The sequence below is a fragment of the Chelonoidis abingdonii genome, chromosome 1 (genome assembly GCF_003597395.2).
Source record: "Chelonoidis abingdonii isolate Lonesome George chromosome 1, CheloAbing_2.0, whole genome shotgun sequence".
Taxonomy (NCBI): domain Eukaryota; kingdom Metazoa; phylum Chordata; order Testudines; family Testudinidae; genus Chelonoidis; species Chelonoidis abingdonii.
Genome location: NC_133769.1, coordinates 163,408,909 through 163,425,064, shown reverse-complemented (window position 1 = coordinate 163,425,064; position 16,156 = coordinate 163,408,909). Strand labels below are relative to the sequence as shown.

The following is a 16,156-nucleotide window of genomic DNA, read 5'->3' as shown; positions in this document are numbered from 1 at the left end:
GCCCTGGAGCTTGGGTCAGGGGTCCCATGGGCGGGGCCCCTGAGGCTAGGGTTAGGGGGCCCTAAGAGTTCGGCCCCTGGAGCTAGGGTTAGGGGGCCCTAAGGGCATGGCCCCTGGAGCTAGGGTGAGGGGCCCCACGGGCAGGGCCCCTGGGGCTAGGGTTAGGGGGCCCATGGGGAGGACCCCTGGAGCTAGGGTGAGGGGCCCTAAGGACATCGCGCCTGGAGCTAGAGTGAGGGGCCCCATGGGCAGGGCCCCTGGGGCTAGGGTTAGAGGCCCAAAGGGCAGGGCCCCTGGGGCTAGGGTGAGGGGTCCCACGGGCAGGGCCCCTGGGGCTAGGGTGAGGGGGCCCTAAGGGCGGGGCCGCTGGGGCTAGGGTTAGGGGGCCCTAAGGGTGGGGCCGCTGGGGTTAGGGGTCCCATGGGGAGGGGCCCTAAGGGTAGGGCCCTTGGTGAAAGGGTTAGGGGTCCCATGGTCAGGACCCCTGGGGCTAGGATTAGTGTTCCCACGGGCGGGGCCCCTGGAGCTAGGGATAGGGGTCCCACGGGCGGGGCCCCTGGGGCTAGGGTTAGAGGCCCTAAGGGTAGGGCCTTTCGTGAAAGGGTCAGGGGTCCCATGGGCAGGGCCCCTGGAGCTTAGGTCAGGGGTCCCATGGGTGGGGCCCCTGGAGCTTAGGTCAGGGGTCCCATGGGTGGGGCCCCTGGAGCTAGGGTTAGGGGGCCCTAAGGGCACAGCCCCTGGAGCTAGGGTGAGGGGCCCCACGGGCGGGGCCCCTGGGGCTAGGGTTAGGGGGCCCTAAGGGCGGGGCCCCTGGGGCTAGGTTTAGGGGTCCCATGGGGAGGACCCCTGGAGCTAGGGTGAGGGGCCCTAAGGGCATCGCGCCTGGAGCTAGGGTGAGGGGGCCCTAAGGGCGGGGCCACTGGTGTTAGGGGGCCCTAAGGGCGGGGACGCTGGTGTTAGGGGTCCCATGGAGAGGACCCCTGGGGCTAGGGTGAGGGGCCCTAAGGGTAGGGCCCTTGGTGAAAGGGTTAGGGGTCCCATGGTCAGGGCCCCTGGGGCTAGGGTTAGAGTTCCCATTGGCTGAGCCACTACAGCTAGGGATAGGGGTCCCACGGGCGGGGCCCCTGGAGCTAGGGATAGGGGTCCCACGGGCGGGGCCCCTGGAGCTAGGGATAGGGGTCCCACAGGCGGGGCCCCTGGAGCTAGAGTTAGGGGCCCTAAGGGCAGGGCCCATGGAGCTAGAGATATGGGTCCCATGGGCAGGGCCCCTGGAGCTTGCGATACGGGTTCCCATGGGCAGGGCCCCTGGAGCTTGGGATACAGGTCCCATGGGCAGGGCCCCTGGGGCTAGGGTTAGAGGCCCTAAGGGTAGGGCCCTTGGTGAAAGGGTTAGGGGTCCCATGGTCAGGGCCCCTGGGGCTAGGGTTAGAGTTCCCATTGGCTGAGCCGCTGCAGCTAGGGTAAGGGGTCCCATGGGCGGGGCCCCTGGAGCTAGGGTTAGGGGTCCCACGGGCGGGGCCCCTGGAGCTAGGGATAGGGGTCCCAAGGGCGGGGCCCCTGGAGCTAGGGTTAGGGGTCCCAAGGGAGGGGCCCCTGGAGCTAAGGTTAGGGGACCCAAGGAAAAGGCCACTGGAGCTAGGGTTAGGGGTCCCATGGGTGGGGCCCCTGGAGCTTAGGTTAGGGGCCCCAAGGGTGGGGCCCCTGGAGCTAGGGTTAGGGGTCCCATGGGCAGGACCCCTCAAGCTAAGGTGGAACACTCAACAGGTGCTTGCGAGGGGTACTGACCCAGGGATCCCGGACGAGCCCCCAAAAATGTAACCCTTCTGCCCCTCTGAGTTGGCAGCAACAAGGTTCAGTATCCAGGGCTTCCGTTTCAATAACACCATGCATAACCCACTCAAGCCCCCACCCCGTGACCTGGGACACTTACATATCACCGCCTCCTGGGTGCCTCTAGGAGGCAATACTTCCCCTCTCGCAAGCACGGAGTCTGAATGTAGCAAAATCTTTTTAATAAAAGGAAGGAATCAATGCGGCATCCCATTGGAGAAACACCACAAACAGAGTTATAACACAAACCATAACCACCCCCAAGTACATTTGGCAGTCTTTTTCCCTTTAGGGTCTTACATACAATTACTCCAAAGTCCAACAACCCAAAAGTCTCTGGTCAATGCCACCCCAGAATTCAAGAGTCTATCTGCAGAGGTCCCTCCCTCCAGCCTGGGTGAAAAGGGGCACCTTACGTGGTCCAGGGCCAACTGCCCTCCCTCTCAGTGGGTTCTGCTTCCACCTTACCAGCTGCTCCATTCTGCTCCTCCGGCCGTCCTCACAAACCGCTCCGCTCCGCTCCACCAGCTGCCTCGTGAGCTGCTCCTGTTGTCCCTGCAAACTGCTCAGCTCCACTCGCTCTATGGGCTGCTCCACATGTCCCACAGCTACTCCTCTCTGCCAGCCGCTCCACTCCACCAGCTGTCCCACGATCTGCTCCAGCCATCCCCATGAACTGCTCCACTCCCCCAGCTGCTCTGTTCCACAGTACAGCTTCAGGCTCCCCCGCTAGTTAGCACAGCACTCAGTGCTCCCAGCTCAGTAATTTCAGCTCTTTTGTGATTTCAGCTCTTAGTGATCTCAGCACATAGTAGGGGAGCCCCAGTGCTAGTGCAATATTAGCCCAAAGTGAGTTCAGCTCAGCAACCTGTATCTAGAGTCTTAAGGGAATAAAAAAAAATCAACTCTGACATTCCACAGTGGAGAGAGGAGGGGGTGGAACTGGTGCTTCTAGCTCCATAAGGAGACTGCACCACCAGGCACAGATACCTATCCCCAACCTCTCCCAATTCACTGGGTTTTGGAACCCATGTCCCTGGTCTAGCAAGTGTCATTTAATTTATATTGAGACATTTCTGTTATAAAGCAGTCTCGTAGTTCCTCATTCACATAATCAGGTGGCAACACTTTATTTATCCTGCCCCAATAATGAAGAAATTGGGGATCCCAGAAATGTCAAAATACCCATTCCCAGACTCCTTGCTGGCTCCTTGCTGGGTGTGCCTATGCAAATATTTGAGACTTCACATTCCGGACATTCTTTCCACGCTTCCCATAATTCACCAACAGATGTCAGGGTACAGCTCATCCTGACTCTGCTTACATCTTGTGCACAGCAAAGGATGACAACTGTGGTGACCCCCCTGACACGAGGGCAGTAACTAGATCAGAATACTGAAAGTTGCCCAGAGAATTTTGGGAAGATTACATTAAATGATATAACCATAAGAATTTACTACTGCAAAATCAGCTAAAACAGAGGGGAAGAGAGAGACAAAGACACACCAAGGATAAGAAATATACACACACCCCTGTGTTAACTACTACCGGAGATCAGCAGCAGATGACACAAACTGTAGATCAGGATCCAGAGCTGAACTTTGTGGATACGGGGTTTTGGATTCAGGCCCATTTCTACACACTATCCCTGAGAAAACCGACATGAGTGGGTGAGATTGTTAGGAGTCATGACAATAAGACAATGCAGGGGAACTTGGGTGATAGATGAGTTCTTGGTTCCAGCCATTCACTTTGTGGGCTGGAGCTGGGAAACTTGGCCAATCAAAACAGTTGAAGGAAAGGGCCTACAGGAATGCACCTCTGCTTATTGTGGCTCCCAGCCTTCCTCCTCTCTGCTGTTTTTCCTACTTCCCACTTCAGCCCTCAATATTCTCTAGTTCTGAAGTGATACAGGTTCTTTTCTTTTGTTTATGTTCCAACTCGACAGCAGAGGGTGTATGAGAGCTTATATGTCTCAAACTGAACTAGGATAAATTGCCATGTGAAGAGAGGGTACTTCATTTCCCCAAAGCCATGTCTTGGGATATTATCTATGGTAGTCCAAATGGTACACCTAAAGTTTCCACTCACCTTCTCATCCAAGGGATACTCCTATTTCAAGAGCTATAAGGACTCCGCGTTAGCTATTTTGTTGTAGCAGGTATTTGCTATTTATTGGAATACTGTCTTCACTCCCATTCTCCTCTTTCTGCGATGTTCTTCTTGTATAGGAATGAGGAAAGTTACCATCCCATGTGCTGCAAACTAACTTCAACTCTTTCCTCTTTCTCCTGTCCTGCAGTCCCTCCTGAAGTGACCTTGACCTGTGACAGTAATGGGACCGCTGTGTGCAAGGCAGCTGTAGGGAAACCAGCTGCACAGATCTCTTGGGACCCAAATAGAGATTCCAGGACTGAGCTTGAAAATCACACAGAGTCATAAACAGATAGCTAAGGGTTAATGTTTCTTTTACCTGTAAAGGGTTAACAAAGGGAACCAAACACCTGACCAGAGGACCAATCAGGAAACCGGATTTTTCAAAGTGAGGGAGGGAACTTCTGGGTGTGTTTTGTCTTTGTTCTGCCTGTTTGTTTTCTCTCGGCTATGAGGGAAGAGCTTTTTTTTCTATCTCCAAGCTTCTTTCTACCCTTCTGTTCCCAAGTTGTGAGTACAAAAGGAAAAGCAATAGGTTTATATTGTATTTTGTATTTACATGTGTGGAGTTGCTGGAATGTTTAAATTGGATATCTTTTTGAATAAGGCTGATTATTCATATTTTCTTTTAAGCAATAGCCCTGTGTTATGTCATCTTGATGCAGTGATCATGTCATGTGTTTTTTCTTTCTTTTTTATATAAAGCTTTCTTTTTAAAACTTGTTGGATTTTCTTTTCCTAGTTAAGGCAAGGGGATAGGAATCTCTGTGCCAGGAGTACTGTCTCTCTGAGGGAAAGACTGGGAGGGGGGGGAAGAAGGAGGGGGAAAGGTAAATCGTCCTCTCTGTTTTGTGTTTCAAGGGATTGAAGCAGGGAAATCTCCTAGTATCCCCAGGGCGGGAAAATCTGGGAGGAAGTAAAGAGCAGGAAGGGAAGTGGGTTATTTCCCTTTGTTGGAGGCTCAGGGCATCTGAGTCTTGGGGGTCCCCCAGGGAAAGGTTTGGGGAGACCAGAGAGTTTATCAGGTACTCAGAATCCTGATTGGTGGCAGCGAGATAAGATCCAAGCTGGTAATTAAGCTTGGAGGTTCATGCTAAGCACCCAGATTTTGGACGCTAAGGTCCAGATTTGGGACAGAGGCTTATTACACTCCTGAAGTGACCTTGACCTGTGACAGTAATGGGACCGCTGTGTGCAAGGCAGCTGCAGGGAAACCAGCTGCACAGATCTCTTGGGACCCAAATGGAGATTCCAGGACTGAGCTTGAAAATCACACAGATGGGACAGTGACTGTGCTCAGTATATACAGACCCAGAGAGACCAGTATAACCTGCCTGGTGTCTCATCCGGCTTGGAACACGAGCCAATCCAAGGAATGCCCATCAGGTAAGAGAACACATCTCTTCTCTCTATTTAGTCTTCATTTCTAGCTGATAAACTATGTGCTCCTCTGTTCACCAGCTCCAACAAATATTAGTGAGACTGGAGAGGGTATGGCAGGGAGCTTGCAAATTCAGCTCACCATTCCAGGTGGTTCAGAAAATGTCTAGGGAGGGAAATCTATGAAGGCTGCAGAAATACTCTCTACAATTTAAGACTGAAGTGGGCCCTTTTTCTTATCTCCTTTCCATACAAATGTCTAGCCTAGGGGACTGGGTCAGTTAGGGGGCTGTTCAATGGCTATGGAGCCTTTCACAGTGACATCACCAGAGCACACTTGGCCCAGCTTGGTAGAGACCAAGAGTCAGTGACTTATGTGATATCATGACTTGGGCCATGAAGACTCAACTATCCTACTCCCTCTCTGGAGGTGCTCCCTCTGGGGCAGGGCTATGGTACTTTATTGGGAGTGGGAAGGCATTGATGGGACCTGAGTCACAATTGTCACTTGCTGCTATGGACAAGACGTTCAACTGAAAGAGAAGCATAAACAAAAATTTTTGGGATGCAAATACAAATCCTGCCACCAGGATTGTGAAAGGAGGAGGGGAGGAGAGCACATTCTAGAAAGAGCACCTGAACAGTAAATGTCCGTTATTTGGACTATTTTATTAATTTTCCGTGCTCTTTTGCTCTGAAGTCATATAGGAGATAGCTTGAATGGTGAGATATGAAGAGTCCTTCAGAGCATCATGATCTAGTAGTTATAATGCATGATTGGCAATTAGCAGATATGGTTCCATTTCCAGATTGAAATCTCCAGGCATGACCTTGGACAAGCTATTTAACCTCTTTGCCTCAGTTTCTCCTTCTGTCAAGTGAGGATACTATTTATTTTACAGGCAGGCTGTGAGGTATAATTAATGTTTAAAGCACCTTGTGATCCTCAGGTGGACACAATAAAGAAATTGATCAGTGAGGAAATAACTGAAATGGTGATTCTCCCTATTTAGAAAATCATGATTCTCTCTTATTAGACAATGGAAACATGTTTCTTCGACATTCTGCCATCTGTGCTGGTCTCCTGGGCATCTTCTTCATTCTGGTTTTCGTTTTCCTCTGTAAGCTCCACTGTGGCAGGTATGTATGATATGTCACTAAGGAATCAGTTTGTCTAGAGCTGAGAGGAAATTTAAGGTGTTATTTGATATCAGATCAGATGACATCCAAGCAGCTCTGATTCTGTCACAGTCACCCAGGATGTGGCATGATGTGGCACAAAGAGGCACAATGTATCTAAGTGAATGATACACTGGTGGAGGAGGAGGCAATGGGACACACAAGATGCCACCTCCTGACTCCAGGGAAGCTTCCTGTCAGTACGGAGAGCTGGCAAAGTAGAAGTTGTTCTCTACATACTACAGAATCTCTCAATTTGCTTCTTTGAGCCAGCACCTTGAGGGATCGGTTTCCCTACCAAACAGATATCACCCAGCTCTGGAGGACAGAGCACAACTGTCCTGTTAGAAGGTTAATAAAGCTGAATCAAGCAGCAGAATCTTTATTCCTTTGTTGCGTGAGGGACGCTGCTGGCTGGAGCTGCACTTCAGTTCCATCAGACCTTGCTTAAACGAGTCAGAGGGATGCAGTTCCAAGGTAAAGCAGCAGGGAGCATTGTATTTAAATATTGACAATTTGTAACTGGGACGTTCTTTTCCTAGGGTCGGTGGTATTCCAGGAGAACCCCTCACTCAGGTCCTCTCCCCCCCTAGTCCAAGCTCCAACTGCTTAGCCTCATGTCCTCCTCCTCCTCCCTCAGAAGGGGATTAGTTCATGTAGAGTAAAGCTTACTCAGGGCAAAGCTCTGATCCCTGCAGAGGACCTTGTCTCCGCTATTCTGCTCCCCCAATGGGCTCGGGGCTCCCACAGGCAGGAGTAGGGATTTCACAAACGTAGTCAGGAGATCAAAACATCAGAGTCAAGAGCCACCCAGGGAAGGATCTGAGAGATGACATTTAGCCTCCTTCTTGATGACTTGAGGAAGAAGGGGTTCATCAGTTGTGGATTACAGACTCTCTCAATAGCAGGGTCCTCGTGCTCCAAGATGTGTGGTCTTAGTGGCCCAGCCTAACACTGAAGGTAGAATTTGTTGTACTTTTTTCGGTCCTTTTTTCCTCTTTTCCCCTCCATAGAATTTGTTGTTAACCCAAAATCCCTGAGACTGCTCCCACACACAACATGCAGGTAAGGAAGAGGATGTAAGTCAGACGTCATTAAATCCAAGATGTGCTGCCAAAGTAACTGGGAACAGTTTTATATATTAAGGGAAGCTGTCATATTTTGGCTATCCCTGCTTTTTGCAGGTGCAATTGTTCCACAAACTGTTGCTTGACAAAAGCAGGACAGAGTCCGTCTGCACTCCAAATACTAAGATTTGGACTTATAACATGTGCCTGTAGTGCACTGCCACAGTCAAGACTCAAACTCAAAAAGCAGCAGCTCTGACAATTCCCCCGATCATGCCAGGAAGAGCTGTGCTGAGTATAACTGTGATATAGCTAGTGATTTTACAGCAAAGTGGCTGGAGGAGGGGGTTGTTTTGAAAGTTTTTCTTATTGCTCTAAATAAGAAGCAACTTTTTTTTTAATTTACAAAAGGAAAGCTGTCATGTAATAAAATGGACTGTGAATCTGAAAAAGGCACTATGTCCTGAATGGCCAGATCTGTAATTTACATACTCTTTAAGGTGCCGTTATGGCCAGAGCAGTGTAAAGAGTCCTTAGTGAAACTGAGAGTCAGACCCACACTTTAACAATAATTAGCTTTGATGTGATCAAAACATGTTACAGTTCAGGTGAGCTGACTAAGGACAGGACAGGGAAGACAGGTCAGTGCTTAGAGTGCTAGCCATGGGGTCTAGTGAACTAAGGTCAATTCCTTCATCTACCACACACTTCCTGTGGTGACTTTGAGCAAGTCACTTAGGCCCAGATTTGTAAAGGTATTGAGGCATTTCTGCCCTCAGCGTTGCAACATCTAACTGATTGAGGAGCCTCAGTCTCATTTTCAAAAGGCATTTGGGCATTTAGGAGCCTATATACGATTGATTGTTTTTGCTGCCACATCATGAAATCCTCATTAGCACAGATTGGAACTTAACCTTATTTTGCAGCTTTAGCCTGGTTTATTATTTATTACTTGTTTGCAATAGAACCTCTAGGCATCAACTGAAATCAGGGCCCCATTTTGCTCAGTATTGTACAAAGACATAGTGAGAGGCCGTCCCCAAAGATCTTATAGTCCAAATAGGTCAGAGAGAAAGAGCATTGATGAGAAAACAGAAGTGAACATCTCCAGTTCACTCAGCAGGTCAGTGACAGAACCAGGCATTGATCCCAGTTTTGCGCCCCATTCCATTGTGCTAGGTACTAGACCATGGTGCCTCTTGATGGCTCTATCTGTAAGGCAGACCTGCCATCAGCTGTTTCCATAGCATCAGCCTGTGATCATTCAGATATCCATGGAGCCCTGCTCCCTGCGTTTCTGACGTTTAGGGGAGGGGAAACATGTTGTTGATCAGTTCAGACTTTTTAAGAGTCCAGAAATAACTTTATTTCCAAACGAATCCAGTCCTTGTGCTCATGATTATGGCCTTTGGTTTACTAGGATAGTAATGAGCAGCAGGAGTTTGAGCCCTATGCCAGCTATTTGCAGAAGGAAAATGTGATCTACAACACAGTGTATGAAGTAACAGTGAGTGAAAACCTCCCACTAGGGCTCCAGTCAGCAACGTGAGAATCCACCTGGGCCCGACTCACCACCTGTGTGAAGAAGGGGAGCAGGTTGCAGGGAAGATTAATGATACTTGATTCCTTCCAGAAGAGGATCTCCATCACCAAACACTTTCCTCATGGGATTCTGGGAAGCAAGGATCTGCATAGCCACTGGGTGCCTCCAAACATATCTGCTTGCTGATCAATTCCTCTCATTTCCTCTTTCCCTTTTTGTCTCCCCATCCTGGGAACTGAGTAGCACTGTGAAGGACGGAGTGACCTGCTGCCACTGGTTTCACCATGGACAGCTCTTGTGCTCACAGGTCCCACCTGGTTGTCCTGACTTCAGCAATCCAAAAATCTGACATTCGCTTCTAGGCATTAGTTCTGTGCCCCCTTGGGAGGGGGAGTAGAGTGAAACAGCCACTGACCAACTGCAAGTCTACTGTAATCGTAAGGGCATTGGTTCAATAGAGGATAAATCAGCTGGGATGGGAGATAGATTTTAATCAACAGAGTATCTTCTTATCCATCCAATCCTGAGAAGCAGCACTATCTGTTGAGGAGGTCCATTGGGTAGGAAGATGGTTCACAGACATGCTGAATAACTGGTCAGATCTCCCATTGAACACAAAATGTTTTCTATAGTTTGTACTTACAAGTCATTCTCAGGAGTTTTCCACTGGTGGAATCTCCTCCTTCAGGAAGCACAGGCATTAACATATTCCATTACTCTGTTTCTAACAGTGGCCAATGCCAAATGTTTCAGAAAAAGAAGCAAAACATCAATAATGCGTCTACTGGGATTGTGCAATAATGGATCATGTCAAGGTAATTTCTTCCTGTCCTCAGCTAGTACTCAGTTTGTCTTGACACATAAGACTTGCTGGCTCTTATATTTATTTTAGCTAATGTTAATTGCAGAGGATGGTTTCAATTATATGCTGAAACCTTTCCTTGAATCTTATTAAGCTATTTTGTCTAAATATAATTGCTACACAAGGTTAATTTACTTCATATAAAATGTTTATCCTTATGGACAGAGATAAAAAGGACAAGGCAGTTGTCCTCTCTACCAGTGTTTCTCAACCTTATTGGGTGGATGAGCCCTTATTTGAAGTCAAAAAATTTCATGACCTCTTTACTGTACTATAAATGGAAGTAAAAAATGTATTAATGCTAAGCCTGTATGATCTGTTTGTGTGTACTTATTGAGAAGTTGACAGAGGCCACCTGACCTTGAAGGGTAGAAGTGTGCGGGCCGGGGATGGGGGTAGAAGGAGAGGAGGAGGAGGAAGAGAGAGAGAAGATTTTCTTTGCTTTTGACTGTAATACAATTTTCAACCGTTCGTGATCCCCCGATAGCCTTTTGTGACCCTCCTGGTTGAGAGAAACATGGCTCTCTATTGGTCTCCTTTTCAAGCTGCTGTAAACAGCCCTAGACTCAAACCTTTCCTCCTTTGGAAGAGCTACCCCACTCCTCAATCTCGTAAACACACCTGTTGCCCTTCTCCATTTCTGATGTTTCCTTTTTGCATGGAGGTGGCCAGAGCTGGACACTGAATTCACAGTGAGGGAGTACCTTGGACTTGGAATTTCCCAGGAACATAAAAGAGTTTAGCACCCAACTCCCAATAGATTGGGACATGGCCACCAAACTCCTCTGGGCTTCATTGAAAGTCCCAGTCATCATGGAAGTGATGCTGTCATAATGATCTGTTGCTGTCTTAATATAGCCAGAGATTCATTCCCTTTTTGCCCGCCACTGGCTGTTGAGCAGTCACCCTCACTGCATTGTCAACAAGACCAATTTTTTTCCCCCTGTTGTCCAGCAGTGTATAGCAGATTGCTTCTTTCAATGTACACTACCTTGCATGTGTCTATATTGGATTCCACCTGCCAGCCTGTTGCCAAGTTACCTAGTTTTGTTAGGCCTTTCTGGAATTATTCAGACACCTTCATGTTCTCGACTACATCAATTTAATTTTTTCCAGGCCCAGTCTCTTGCTGCTATTAAACAAACTGATTTTTCTCACAGAGTATTGCAGACTGTTTTTTCTCACATATCTCAAAAGGTAAACAACTAACTGAAAAAGTGACTGATGGAACAGATGTTCTTTGTGCCAGCACTTCTGATGGCTCAACAGTATCTGCAATATCTAAATTTTCAGTTAAAAAACAAACACTAAATCAAATGACATTATTCTTGTCCTTCTCATATATCTCACAGATTGCTCTCCCATCAAATCTAGTATTCCACCCGAAGGTAAAGTCGATGGGAGAGCATCTCCTGTCAACCCAGCATAGCGTAGACACTGCAGTAAGTTGACCTAAGCTACATCAACTCCAGCTATGTTATTGACATAGCTGGAATTGTGTAACTTATGTCGACTTAACCCCATAGTGTAGACCTGCCCTAAGAGTTATGTTTAACCAGTAAGGAAAGAGAAGTAACTCTATATGATGTGTTCAGTTATAACTAGAGTGATCGAATGCTAAGTACTCACATAAACAATCCATGCAATCTAGACTAAGAATGATTCACAGAAAGTATTTGGCAAAGAATTTTGAATGGTGAATTAATTTAAGACAAACCTTTACTTCCAAGGCCCTTCATGGCCTATTTCTCATTTGCTATTGAGAGGTCAACTCTTGCCTCCACTCGGCCCATGATGCCAGTCTCCATCATCAGGGCTGGTGCAAGGATATTTTGCAACCTAGGCAAAACTTACACCTTGCGTCCACCCACCCCCCACCCAGTATTGCTTACTAAAAATTTTCAAAAATGAATACTGCATAATGTGGCATTGTTCATTAGAATTAATACATGTTCAGCTTGAAAAATTATTAATTTAATTATTTAGTCTACATATTTAATGAGAATAAATGAATAACCTGACAGTGCTGACATTGTTATTGTTTTCACTTTGCACAGCATAGCATGGATCTTAAAATAAACCATGTACATTATACACAATACACTGTCACAGAGTAACACATTATAATTTAGAATTTATTTTTCCACGGGCAAGGGAAGCACACCGGGTTCGGTAAGTGGGGGTTCAGGTTTGGCTGGGGAGGGGAAGGGAAGCAGGCCAGATTCAGTCAGTGATGGTTCAAGTTTGGCCTGGAGGAGAAGGAAGCAGACTGGGTTTGGGTCAGTGGGGGACTGGGTTTGTCTGGGGAGCAGAAGGGAAGCAGACCAGGTTGAGTCTGTGGGGTATTGGGTTAGGTGGGGAAGGGAAGCAGACCAGGTTTGGTCAGTGGGTGTTCGGGTTTGGCTGGGTAGTGGAAGGGAAGCAGACTAGGTTTGGGTGTGGAGGGGGGTGGCGGGTGGAGTAGGATTCAAAGAGCTGCAAGGTGAACTGGGCACTTTCCTCTCCAGTCTCTCGCATGCAGCAGCAGTGGGCCAAGTGCACTTGCAACAGGACAATGGGAGCATGTAGCCTGCTTTGCCTTCACGAGTCCATCCTGTGCCCGCGCTGGGCAGTTGAATGCTGGGCTCTTGTTCCAGTAGGGGGGCGTGGGGCAGACAGGACTGTGAAGGCAGAGAGTGCACGACCCTCATGCCAAAGCAGGGTCAGGAGGATAGAAAGCTGGGGCGCAGGGAGGTGGATTAAAGGGGCTTAGCCACCTCTCTATCCAAGAGAGCCCACAGAGCTGCCAGCCGCAGCCTCCCTCTCTTCTCTCCCCAGGGAGCAGAGCCTCTGCCCTGGAAAACCTGGAGCCCGCTCTCCGAGGAGCATGCCACCTGCAAGCTGGGCCTGCTTGCATCACACTGACAGCACAGCTCAGCCCCAGCGGGGGTGGGTCTTACATTTCCCGCTGCAAGCTGCTCCACTCTCCTTCTGTCTGGTGCTGTGCAATCTACAATACAGAGGAGCTAGTACTGTAATAATGTACCTACTAACACAGCAATCTGTACAATTATCGATTCACAATCAAAGGACTTCCCTGGTTTTCTAAATGGCAGGAGACAGGAGTCGGGGAGCAATTCACTGGGAGCATGGTTCTTATCACGTCCTCCTCCCTATAGTCTGCGATCTAATCAAAGGACTTCTCTGGCTTTCTAAATAGCAGGAGTCCAAGGGCAATTCATTGGGGGTGTGGGTCTTATCTATGCCCCCCTACAGTCTGTGATCTGCAGCCTGCGTCTTGATTGCTATCTGGTCCTATTTTTAGGCACCGCTTTTCGGGCATGCCCTAGGCAGCTGCCTAGTTTGCCTAGTGCTTTCACCGGCCCTGTCCATCATCCACTTATTAAATTTTCAAACAAGAACCTTCCTGCTTTCTCTCCTGCTGCCCCTCACACTTGGGAGAAACTCCCCATAAATGAACTCATTATCCTCCTTCAAAGCCACCCTGAAGAGTCCTTTTTGCCTTGATGCCTATTAAAAACTTGACAACAGTTAGGCAGCTGGTATGCAGAGATAACTGCCTATCATCCTGACCAGTATTGTCTCATTTTCCTGTAGTGCCCCCTCTGTCCGACCGTATCCATCTGTTATCTTGTCTTATACTGAGATTATAGGCTCTTTGGGGAAGGGATAGTCTTTTTGTTCTGTGTTTGTACAGCACCTAGCGCACTGGGTCCTGATCCGTTCCTAGGGCTCCTTGGCACCACAGTAATACAAATAATAATAATAAGATTCTCACACATAATTCACAAACAGAACAAGAGGTTAACTTTGTCGAGTACGTTATTCAGTACAAGTTATTCCATTTGCTCCAGTACAGAACGGCCTTTCCGAATCTGATCTCCCTTGCCTAAAAGGTTCCTTGCTATCTAATGAAAATAAACACTGCTGCACTAGAAACTGAGACTCTGCAGTGGCCTCTGTCTAGCATGCATTGTGCATGGATCCAAGATCATTTCATATGCTTTGGGAAGCTATGTTTTTTCATACACAAAAAGCAATGTTCAGCCAGAATGACTGAGCAGGGCAACTCATTCCATAGCACCTTGCTGATGCCAACAATGTGTCCCATCTGCCTGTGAAGAGTTTATCCCTCTTGTTTTGTGTATCAGTCACACTCTCCTCACTTTGTGTTCTCACTGACTTCCTGGTCACCGTGGAGCTCATATCATCTTAAATGCCCAGGCAGCTGTGAGACATGAGCCTACAAGGGACGACCAGCAGGGAAGGGAAAAGAACCAGTTGAAGTGCCCACAATAAACTTCTAAGTCTTCTGTGAGCAGTAAAGGTGCACTAGATACTGAGCTGATGCGGAAAGAGTGGCTAACCTCAAGATCCAGAAGTCTGGGGCTGTGCCCAAAGTCAGCCCAGAAAAGGAAGGAGAAGATGTGTGCCCAGTCCTCCCAATGTGTGTATATAAACCCTGGTGCCTGATTATAAGCAAGTTAGTCCCAGTAGTGCAAGTAGGGCATATCACCAGCAAGATATTTATAGCTGGTACGGCGTACCAGAACAACACGCCAGCACCTCCTTCCTCTGGCGCAGCTGTACTGCACCACCTCCAGCCCTTCCACGCAGGGTCTCCTCCATCTGTACAGCAGCCCCGCCAGAGGACAAGGCTGGGCTGAGGATGGTACAGCCACCTGGTGGCCCCACATTCTGCTCCTTTCCCTGCTGCGGTTCCCGGGAGAGACTGTTGGTGTACATTTACAGACGGAGGAGACCCTGCGTGGAAGGACTGGGGCGGCAGAGCCGTGTCCGAGGAGCTGCGGGCATGGGGCTGTCCAGCAGTCCCACATTCTGCTCCTTTCGCCAGCGCAGTGGGAGGAGGACAGAGTCCTCCCCCCCACACATGGATCACAGGGAGGGGACGGGATGGGGAGAGAGTTGGGATCCTGGGATGTAAGAAATGGATTCCACTTGCAGCACTGGTACAGGCAGGACTAGAAACCAGAACGGCCTCCAGGGAAACCAGGGAAGATCACAATTGAAACTTTAGAGGATTCAGATATACAAAAAGTTTCAGAAAAAGTGTAAGCCCCCTCTTCCCATCACTCCTCTCAAAAAACCTTTAGCCCTCTTTATAAACCAGAAAGAAGAATATGAGCACAATTTTAAAAAGAAAATCCTTTTCAAGCCTCCTTTAAGAGTATGCTTTCTTTTGTAAGTTGGCTTTAACTTTAAAATGAAAATACTACAGTCTACACTTATACAGCGGGTTTCATCCTTAAGGATTCCAAATGAAAATACTAGAGTCTTACACTTATACTACAATGAAGTCATCTCTGAGGCTGAATACAGCAGCTATACAAAACTGCTCAGCAATTCAACCGTTTTATGACAGAAAGTGAAGACGTGAGGGAAATGTAACATCTATTAAACAGCAGCACTTTCTGAGCACACTGGGTTTTCTTTCAAGGTCTCCCATCCAAATGCTGATCAGGTCCAGCCCTGCTTTAGCATGGAAGATGAGCTAACATGCTGATGGTAATGAGGTAAATGAGCCTGAGCTGCTAACATTCCCAAGGCTGAAAGTCTACAAGGACTGCCACATGTATGCAATGAGCATGGAAAGCTCTTCAAAACAGAAATAAAAGCAACATCCTGACTAGGGAATTCTGTTGTAGGGAGTCAGTGTTTGCTACATCAAAGTCTGCAATTACACTACTCTACAGCCAAAATGCTTCTGAAATAAATGTAGTCAAACTTTACTAATTCTGGGTCACTGAGAACAAAAATGATGCTTAAAATTGTTGATTGGCTCTAGTTTTCAAGATATGCTATTGGGTCAGTATATACGACCCTTGACTTGGGAATGGCGGAGGATAAGTGACTTATAAAGGGAAGGGATCTCAATTTAAACCAAATACTAAAAAACATCTTTGACAGATCTATGAATAATCTATACTGGTTGGACATACGCTCTTTAGGAAAACAAATGAAATGCACATGAACGGTACTTGCAACATAATGAATTGCCATCATGCATAAACAGATATCTAAAGTTAATGTCTCTTTACCTGGAAGAAGGCTAACCAACAACACCTGCCCAGAGACCAATCAATACAAAACTCAGCCTGGAAATTTGCCTTCTCTGGTCCT

General features: G+C 47.9%; 1 protein-coding gene across 1 annotated transcript; it reads left to right on the top strand.

Moving 5' to 3' along the window:
• Positions 1-3,492: 3,492 nt before the first annotated feature.
• LOC142047870 (cell surface glycoprotein CD200 receptor 1-A-like) lies at positions 3,493-10,325 on the top strand. The gene is made up of 5 exons (XM_075073206.1): positions 3,493-3,500; positions 5,111-5,370; positions 6,402-6,504; positions 7,184-7,199; positions 9,031-10,325. The coding sequence occupies exons 1-5, from the start codon at positions 3,493-3,495 to the stop codon at positions 9,157-9,159; spliced, it is 516 nt and encodes a 171-aa protein (XP_074929307.1). The 3' UTR covers positions 9,160-10,325.
• The last annotated feature ends 5,831 nt before the right edge of the window (positions 10,326-16,156 follow it).